This window comes from Lolium perenne, chromosome 5 (assembly GCF_019359855.2).
Source record: "Lolium perenne isolate Kyuss_39 chromosome 5, Kyuss_2.0, whole genome shotgun sequence".
Classification (NCBI taxonomy): Eukaryota; Viridiplantae; Streptophyta; class Magnoliopsida; order Poales; family Poaceae; genus Lolium; species Lolium perenne.
Genome location: NC_067248.2, coordinates 161,833,051 through 161,842,493, shown reverse-complemented (window position 1 = coordinate 161,842,493; position 9,443 = coordinate 161,833,051). Strand labels below are relative to the sequence as shown.

Here is a 9,443-nt window from a genome sequence, read left to right as displayed (position 1 = left end):
GTTTTTATATGTAATTTTTATGTTCATTCCAATTATATTCGAAATATATATAATCTATCTATGTTGCACCACTTGAGAGTTCAAAGCTTTCGTTCGACGAGGGTATTGCCGTAGATCGGGAAGACGAGGGTATTGCCGTAGATCGGGAAGACGAGGGTATTGCCGTACAAACCCAGTCCATTGTCGCCGACAAGTTGGGGCCACGCGCGCTTTCGTTTCGTCCGGACTCCCCGAGCGCTCCCTGGGGGGCCGGGGATGGCGTGGGCTCGCCGGATGGATGAAGGGCCAAATCCGGACGAAAACGAGGAACCGGGGGCGCGACTGGGCCGAATTACGCCGTCCGGATGGAAAAAACGCTCGCCGGGGGCCTGTTCGGGGGGACTAGTGGAGATGCTCTAAGGACAGTCCCACAAATACAAATAAGAGTTACTTGGTCGCCCATCACACAACCATACAAATTAACGACACAGGGTATCAGTCAAAACAAAGAGGCATAAATAGTCTTTTGCAAATATCATCTGGACTTCTTCCTCTTACGCTGGGTGAAGCTGAAGATGGAACTTTGACCGAAAGTTGACTTCACAGACAAGTTGCGGACTCAGCACCCTGAATCACAGAAATGAAAGAATCATGAACCACCAAATTTGCTGTAGTGATCAAAACATAAGAGCACTGTGAACAAACTGGACAAAAACTAAACTGGACCGTAAAAAAACTAAAATGATTTTTAGCAGAAAATTTAAGCTCATGTGCAAAACAATTTCATACAAGCATGAGTAGTCACTCTTCCAATAAAATATTTTTAGGAAGCGCTTTCTGGGAGATCATACATACTCAGATGAACTGATAATTGTTGAGAACTACGAGAAGAGTGATGTATCAAATGGTTAAACTGAGAACCCATCTACAACTAGACTGCTATTCCCAATACATATAATGATGAGGGACAGTAAAGAAAATAAATTAAAATAAAACAGAAGTAAGATCCAGTACTAGCTTCTACACACTTCTACTATATTCTAGGAAATAGAATCCTTTAGTCACATATGTTGTAGTAGTTTCTAGCATGTTCTAGCTATATGTTGTAACTAGAATATTTGTATCTCTTTTCCTGGCTTATGTAGTGTCCTCTAGAACACTCTAGTTATGAGTAGAGCTAAGGAGAGAAGGCTCATGCAGCCTATAAATAGAGGTCCAGCCTCTACATATGTAACCAGACTATGTACCATCTACCTATCAATAAAGAGAACTTTCTGTTCTTGTTTTTAAGATCTTGGATTAGATCTTGTGTTGAGAGTTTGGATTGAACTCTTGACAGCCCCCGCCCCTAGAGCGATATCTAGCTTACGCCCCTAGAGCGATATCTAGCGCAGCACGTTGAAGCGGTTCCTTCAACATTTGTGCTGTCCACATTGTAGCAACACGGTGGAGCTGTTCCTCCACAACTTTGTGCTGCTTCAGGTGGTATCAGAGCCCTGCTGATCCGTTCAAGTTGCTGGTTCCCTCATTGAGAGCAAGCTGCAGCAAGCAATGGAGGAGTTGGGAAAGAGAATGGATGCTGCAGAACAACAAATCCAAGCGTTGCGTGAAGATCTTAACCGGAGATTTGATCAGCTAGTTGAGATGATCAGAAAGGGTGTTCCTCCTACTGCCAATGATGAAGAATCATCAAAGGATGGAGAAGATGCTCAGCGGAGAAGGAAGGGAGGTCATCTTAGAGCAAAAACACCTCAACCACATATTGTTCAGCGTACCTCAAGAAGGCCAACTTATGATGAAATTTCTGAAGATGAAGAAAATGATGAGGGCCTTGAAGAACCTGACCTCTATGCACATCCAAGAGTACCCAACACTACGTATGTGAGGGATACATACAAGGTGAAAGCTGAGATCCCTACTTTCAATGGAAATGTTGATATTGAAGGGTGCCTTGATTGGTTGTACGAGGTGGAGACTTTCTTTGAGGTCATGAATATTCCAGAAGACCGTAGAGTCTCTTTGGTCGCATACAAGCTGAAAGGAGGAGCTGGTGCATGGTGGCATCGCCTTCAAGAAGACCGCAGACTCAGAGGAGAACCTCGTGTGCGATCTTGGCGGCAAATGAAGAACCTTTTAAAGGGGAGATTTTTGCCTGCAGATTATGATCAGATCCTATTTATTCAGTTCCAGAATTGTGCCCAAAGAAATAGGACTGTTTCAGAATATACAGAGGAGTTTCTAAGGCTACAAGTGAGGTGCAACCTTGCTGAAACAGAAGATCAACAAGTTGCAAGGTACATCAATGGTCTCAGTGATGTTATCCAGGATCGTTTAATGATGCAGCAAATTTGGTCCCTTGATCAAGCACAAGCTCTAGCCTTAAAGGCCGAGAGGTTGGTAAAAACAAGAAAGGCAAGTAAGGCTCCATATTCTCATACGGAAGCCTCACCTAGGAGTAACTCCCATAAAGCGGAAGAAAAGACCACCCAACCCAAGGAAAAACAACCTGCCCCAAAACAAGTTGGTGGTAAAAGCAGGACTAAGCCTATGATAAAGTGTTATAAATGCGGTGAAGAGGGACATGTATCTAGCAAATGCCCATTGAGGAAATTTGTCAACACCACAATCCATGATGGTGAAGATGATGAAGAATATGAATCTGAAGATGTAGAAGGACAAGATATTTGTGAAGAAGAGGGAGAAGAGGTGGTATGTGTGATTCAACGCCTCTTGTGCTCAACGCCGCAGCCCGACAACACACAAAGGAAGAAAATATTTGAGAGCAAATGCACGGTGAATGGCAAGGTATGCAAATTAGTAATTGATAGTTGCAGCTGCGAGAATCTCATCTCCCAAAATTTGGTGAACCATTTAAAACTTGAGACTCATGATCACCCAAACCCATACACTATTGGATGGATCAAGAAAGGGGTGAATATGAGGGTCACCAAACAATGCAACCTGCCACTCTCTTTGGGCAAGTACTACCGCTCAAATGTACTATGTGATGTGGTTGATATGGATGCCAGCCATGTTCTTCTTGGGAGACCTTGGCAGTTTGATGTGGATACCACACATAGGGGGAAAGAAAATTCGTACTCGTTCACTTGGAACAAGAGAAAGATCATCATTCTACCCAACCAATCAGATCGTAATAGCTCCAAAGAGGAGGGGAAGAGTATGTTAACTATTTCTCACACCTCTAATGAGTTTATGGGAGACTTGAAAGAGGCAAATATGTGTGCTGCACTTGTTGTGAAAGGAGAAGTGCAACCGGAGGTTGAGATTCCAGCAAAGGTACATGACCTACTAGATGAATTTCAGAGCATACTTGGAGAGCCACAAGGCCTACCGCCAATGAGAGGAATTCAACATCGAATTGACTTCATTCCGGGAGCAAGTCTACCTAATCTGCCACACTACCGAATGAGCCCAAAAGAGCATGATATACTCAAGGAAAAGGTGGAGGAGTTGCTGCATAAAGGGCACATTCGAGAGAGTATTAGTCCATGCGCCGTACCAGCTTTGATCACACCAAAGAAAGATGGATCTATGCGCATGTGTACAGATAGTAGAGCTATCAACAAGATCACCATAAGGTACAGATTTCCTATTCCCCGTTTGGATGATATGCTAGATCAGCTTAGTGGTGCAAGAGTATTCACAAAGCTCGATTTAAAGAGCGGATATCATCAAATTCGCATTAGACCCGGGGACGAATGGAAAACAGCTTTTAAGACAAAGGAAGGGTTGTTTGAGTGGATGGTGATGCCATTTGGACTCTCTAATGCACCAAGTACCTTCATGCACTTGATGAACCAGGTACTTCGACCCTTCTTATCCCGCTTTGTTGTGGTTTATTTTGATGACATCCTGATATATAGCAAGGATGAAGATGAACACTTGCATCACATCCGTAAGGTACTATGTGTACTAAAGGAGAACGAACTCTATGTCAACCTGAAGAAGTGTGTTTTCCTTCAAACAAAACTTATTTTCTTGGGCTTTGTCATAACACGTGAGGGCATTCACGTTGATGACTCTAAAGTTAAAGCAATCAAAGAATGGCCAACTCCAAAGACTATTTCTGAGGTGAGAAGTTTTCATGGTCTTGCAACTTTCTATAGGCGGTTTGTGAAAAATTTCAGTACCATCATGGCACCAATTACTGAATGCCTAAAGAAAGGAAAGTTCCAATGGAACGAATCTGCTGAAACTAGTTTCAAGGAGATAAAGGAAAAACTCTCACAAGCTCCCGTCTTAGTACTACCCGATTTCACTAAAACTTTTGAGCTAGAGTGCGATGCAAGCGGAGTAGGCATTGGGGCTGTTCTATCTCAAGAACGAAAACCCATTGCATTCTTTAGTGAGAAGCTAAGCGAAGCAAGACAAAAGTGGAGTACCTATCAGCAAGAATTATATGCTGTTTTCCGGGCTTTAAAGACTTGGGAAGTCTATTTGCTGCCTAAGGAGTTCATTGTTTACAGTGATCATCAATCCTTGAAGCATTTTAGAAATCAAAAGCATGTGGATCGCATGCTAGCAAGATGGGCAGCATATTTAGAGAGGTTTAACTACCTTATTGTGCATAAATCTGGAACAACCAACAGAGTCGCCGATGCTTTGAGTCGTCGTGCATGCCTCTTGACTTCTTTTGAGGCTGAACTTCCGGGCATGGATCAAATAAAAGAGTTGTATGAAGAGGACGAAGACTTTGGCCATGTTTGGGTAAAGCACCTAAGAGACCAACCATTAGGCGACGGCTATTTAGTGCAAGATGGTTATCTCTTCAAGGGTGATCGGTTATGCATCCCAAGAAGTTCTCTACGTGACAAGTTGATTAGAGAGCTCCATTCAAGTGATCTTAGTGGCCATGTGGGACGTGACAAGACTATCGCTAATCTAGAGGCTCGTTACTATTGGCCACAATTGAAGAGAGATGCTGGAAAGTTTGTTCAGCGATGCCCCATATGTCAAACATGCAAAGGACAGATCCAAAACTCAGGGTTATATATGCCTTTGCCTATTCCTGAGGCTCCATGGGAGGATATCTCTATGGACTTCGTATTGGGTTTGCCAAGAACAAGGCGCGGGAATGATGCTGTGTTTGTGGTGGTGGACAGATTCTCCAAAATGGCTCATTTCATCCCATGCCGCAAGACAACAGATGCTCGTCATGTTGCAAATTTATTCTTCCGAGAAGTGGTCAGACTTCATGGGGTTCCACGGTCCATTGTTTCAGACCGTGATAGCAAGTTCCTTGCTGCATTTTGGATGACTTTGTGGAAGCAATTCAACACTGAGTTAAAATTTTCTACTACAGCTCACCCACAAACAGATGGCCAAACAGAAGTGGTGAACAAGTCTTTGGGTAATCTGATCCGTTGCATTTGTGGCGATAAAAAGGGACAATGGGATTTAGCCTTATCTCTTGCTGAATTCTCCTACAACAACTCCAACCATAGATCAACAGGAAGGAGTCCATTCTCTATTGTCTACACTAAAGTTCCAACACATGTGGTGGATCTGTTGAAGCTACCATCAAAAGGAAGCTCAAAAGCAGCCTTGTCCTTTGCTGAGAACTACACAAAACTATTTGAAGAAATCCGCGGTGTCTTGGAGGCACAAAATCAGAAGTATAAACAGTTGGCTGATTGCAAACGGAGGCTGAAATCATTCCAAGTTGGTGATAAAGTGATGGTATACCTCCGAAAAGAAAGACTTCCTCTAGGCGTTAAAGGAAAGCTTAGGCAACGAAAATATGGACCCTTCTCTATTCTAAGAAAGATAAATGATAACGCATATGTGATAGATCTTCCCCCGGAGATGGGCATATCTCACACATTCAATGTGGCAGACTTGGCCCTTTATCATCCAGAACAAGCACTTTATGAAGATAACTCGAGGACGAGTTCTAAACAACCAGGGGAGGATGATGAGGGACAGTAAAGAAAATAAATTAAAATAAAACAGAAGTAAGATCCAGTACTAGCTTCTACACACTTCTACTATATTCTAGGAAATAGAATCCTTTAGTCACATATGTTGTAGTAGTTTCTAGCATGTTCTAGCTATATGTTGTAACTAGAATATTTGTATCTCTTTTCCTGGCTTATGTAGTGTCCTCTAGAACACTCTAGTTATGAGTAGAGCTAAGGAGAGAAGGCTCATGCAGCCTATAAATAGAGGTCCAGCCTCTACATATGTAACCAGACTATGTACCATCTACCTATCAATAAAGAGAACTTTCTGTTCTTGTTTTTAAGATCTTGGATTAGATCTTGTGTTGAGAGTTTGGATTGAACTCTTGACAGCCCCGCCCCTAGAGCGATATCTAGCTTACGCCCCTAGAGCGATATCTAGCGCAGCACGTTGAAGCGGTTCCTTCAACATTTGTGCTGTCCACATTGTAGCAACACGGTGGAGCTGTTCCTCCACAACTTTGTGCTGCTTCATATAAGTAAATAAAATGACTGTTGCCATAATGATTTCAACGAATCAAAATCTCAAAATATAAGGTACTTCCAGGGAACAAAGGTAGTACTTCACCGTTAATTAGATGACAAACAGCATATATAAATAACATCATAAAGTTCCACACCAATAATATTCCTTCCAGATTTCTGTGATCTTGAGAGTGATCAAAGGTTAGGAAACACAGGGTCGTGGTTATTTCTAGTCTGTTTTTTACTGAGTATAGCTGATCGTTAGTGGGTGATATCACTTGGCACGGTAAGTAGACATGTTTGTTTTCTTCGTTCTAGTTATCAAGGACCATAGCAAATAACAATATTTGATTCCTTTGAAAATTCAAGGTGCAAATTCCCATGGGAAGCTAAGAAGCACAGATATTGTACACAAACTGTTGCAATGATAAAACATGCTGAGCTCTAACACATTTTACCTCCATGGAACGAAATTTTACCTTCAGTCAAGTTAACAACTAATCACCCCTGTTTTCAAAACAATATGGAACAACCCCTGCATTTTAGAACTCTGAAGATAGCTAAGCTAACTTGAAAGAAGAACAAGTGGTCTACTCCAGCCAAGGACTATGAACCAAGTAGAGAAAGTACTGGTATGTTATTACATCTTCTACCACCAACATATTCAGTATTATCTCAAACCTACAGGAAGTGTGACCAGAACTTCTAAAGCGGAAATTTAATTTGGAATGTTTGCTTTACATTCCTTGCCAGCTTGATCCCAATTGCTTCAGTACCCTAGCTATCTATCTTGCAACATGAAATCCTAATAATTTTGCATATCCTGGAATAAATGGAAACACGTGGTACGAACACTAGTAAACAGCTCCAAATCTAGTGCAATAAACTACTCAAAGGCATGTGATCTGAGAAATTAATCACATGAGTAAGCAACATGCGTGTATGAACAACAATGGCATTACGAAAACTTGAAGAGGAAACAGGAGGTGAGGTTTTACCAATTAACGGGAACTCAGTACTGATCTGCAGCGAGGAATGCAGGCGGCCAGGCGAGGAAGTAGGCGTAGATCGGGTGCCCGTACTCCTTGCCATCCTTGGTCTCCAGGCGCTCCATCTTGCCGGTGTCGAGATGTAACGAGTAGCGGCCGTATCCAAACGTCTGGATGAAGACCTTGCCGGTGCGGCCGGCGTCCATGTCGCTGGGCCAGACGTTGAAGACCCTTTTCGCCCAGTCCGTGGGCAGGCCTGGCACCGCGTCCCACACCACGCGCATGTCCATGATATCCTTCTCCAGAAGCCACCCGTTGTCGCTGCGCCTGTCCTCGCCGCGCACCCAGAGCTGCAGCTGCTTCGCACGGCTCGCCATGGCCATGATGCAGAGCCGCCCCTCCTCCGGCGTCTCCGCGATGCGGTACGTGCAGAAGTTGTCCGCCAGTTCCGCGGGCGCCAGCAGGTAGGAGAAGCGCAGCGTGGCAGGGTCGAGCACGAGCACGCGGCCGGAGTTGCAGATGTGCCAGTACATCTTCCCGGCGGCGTGCACGCAGCTGCGCTTGAACCAGTGGGGGTCGAAGTCGACCAGGACTTGCATGTCCCGAGCGAGCGCGCGCCAGCTGCAGTCGCCGCTGTCGACGGACGCGACCCAGGCGCGCGGGTGCCCGTCGTCGATGGCGAAGCAGACGGCCTCGAAGCAGAGCTTGCTGGGGTGCGCGCGGGAGAGCAGCGCGGAGCCGATGTAGTACCTGGAGCTGCGCCAGCGGCGGTCGTCGGGGACCGTGTCGCGCGGCGGCGGCGGGAGGAGCACGCTGCGGCGCGAGGCGGGGTCGAGGACGAGGATGCGGGGGATGATGGACTTGGGGAGTGGTACGGTCGGCTCGAGAAGCAGGAGGCCTTGGTGGCAGTCGTAGAGCTCGAAGCGGGAGGCTTCCGGGGCGAAGTCGAGGGAGAGGTGCGGGGAGGAGGGGTCGAGGGGCGCGAAGACGGCGTCGTAGTGGGTTGGCGGGGGTCGGCTGGGCGGCGGGGGAGGGGTGTTGACGGGGTGGAAGAAGTAGCCGAGGAGGGGAGGGGCGCGGGGCAGGCAACGTGCCGCGACGCGGCGCCAGCGGTGGCAGGTAAGGGCGGCGCGGAGGAGGTCGGCGAGGGAGAGGCGGCGGAGGATTTCGCGGAGGTCGTCCCCATGGAGGACATCGATCGCCGCCCCCGACAGCGCCGGGACAGAGGTGGACGGAGCAGAGGACGGGCTCCTCTCCCGGCTCTTCCCCGCCATTGCTGCTGTTGCTGGAGAGAGAGAGAGAGAGCCCCTTGCCCCGGTCGTGGATTATAGTGCGACGGAGGAGCAGTAGCATAGGACGGTAGCAGGAAGGGGCATTTTTTACTGGGCTCGGGCTTTTCGGAAGAAAAGCTACGCTATCATTTGAGAAACCACTGAGCAGAAATGCTCCCGTAAGAACAGATAATCGTACATACATTAAATTTGCAGAGTTGAGCAGTTTTTCTTTTTTGGAATGGAGGAATAGGGAAAATGGTTTGGCTTCTTTTAACTCTCACTAGATTGGCCTTCTTCTCCACCTTCTGCCGTCGTCAACCGCCGTCCACCCCACCCGCTGCCGGCGCGCTGCCGCGCACCTCGCCGCCCCGCCCTGCCCCAAACTCCCCCTCCACCAGTCTACTGCCGCCCCGGCAATCCCTCTAAGACCCGCTCCATTCTTCTCCGGCGCCGGCACCCACACCCGTACCTTAAACCCTAGGGTCCATCCTCGTCGTCGTCGTCTCCGACGCGGCCAGCCACGAGCTCCGGCTCGGCGGACATTCCCCCGCCCCCTCCCTCCTCCCGCTCGATGTGCTCAAGGTAGAAGACGATGCACAAATCTTGGCACGATTCAACGGCTAAGCTCTCAGTTTACTAAAAATTAGCAAACCTGCTGAAATATAGATCATACGAGTACATAAATAGAAATACAATTCATACATTTTCTTTCAGAACGGGCTACTCCTTTCTTTACTGCATGACGGAAATACAAA

At 46.5% G+C, this 9,443-nt stretch overlaps 1 protein-coding gene across 1 annotated transcript; it reads right to left on the bottom strand.

The window, feature by feature from the left end:
* Nucleotides 1-391: 391 nt before the first annotated feature.
* On the bottom strand, nucleotides 392-8,751 carry LOC127300433 (uncharacterized). The gene is made up of 2 exons (XM_051330538.2): nucleotides 7,424-8,751; nucleotides 392-606 (listed from the first exon to the last, which is right to left on the bottom strand). The coding sequence occupies exon 1, from the start codon at nucleotides 8,686-8,688 to the stop codon at nucleotides 7,438-7,440; it is 1,251 nt and encodes a 416-aa protein (XP_051186498.1). The 5' UTR covers nucleotides 8,689-8,751; the 3' UTR covers nucleotides 392-606; nucleotides 7,424-7,437.
* Between the last annotated feature and the right edge of the window lie 692 nt (nucleotides 8,752-9,443).

Bases quoted from the DNA above. Each gene is read 5' to 3' on its own strand.
- LOC127300433 (XM_051330538.2), bottom strand. From the start codon at position 8,688: ATGGCGGGGAAGAGCCGGGAGAGGAGCCCGTCCTCTGCTCCGTCCACC.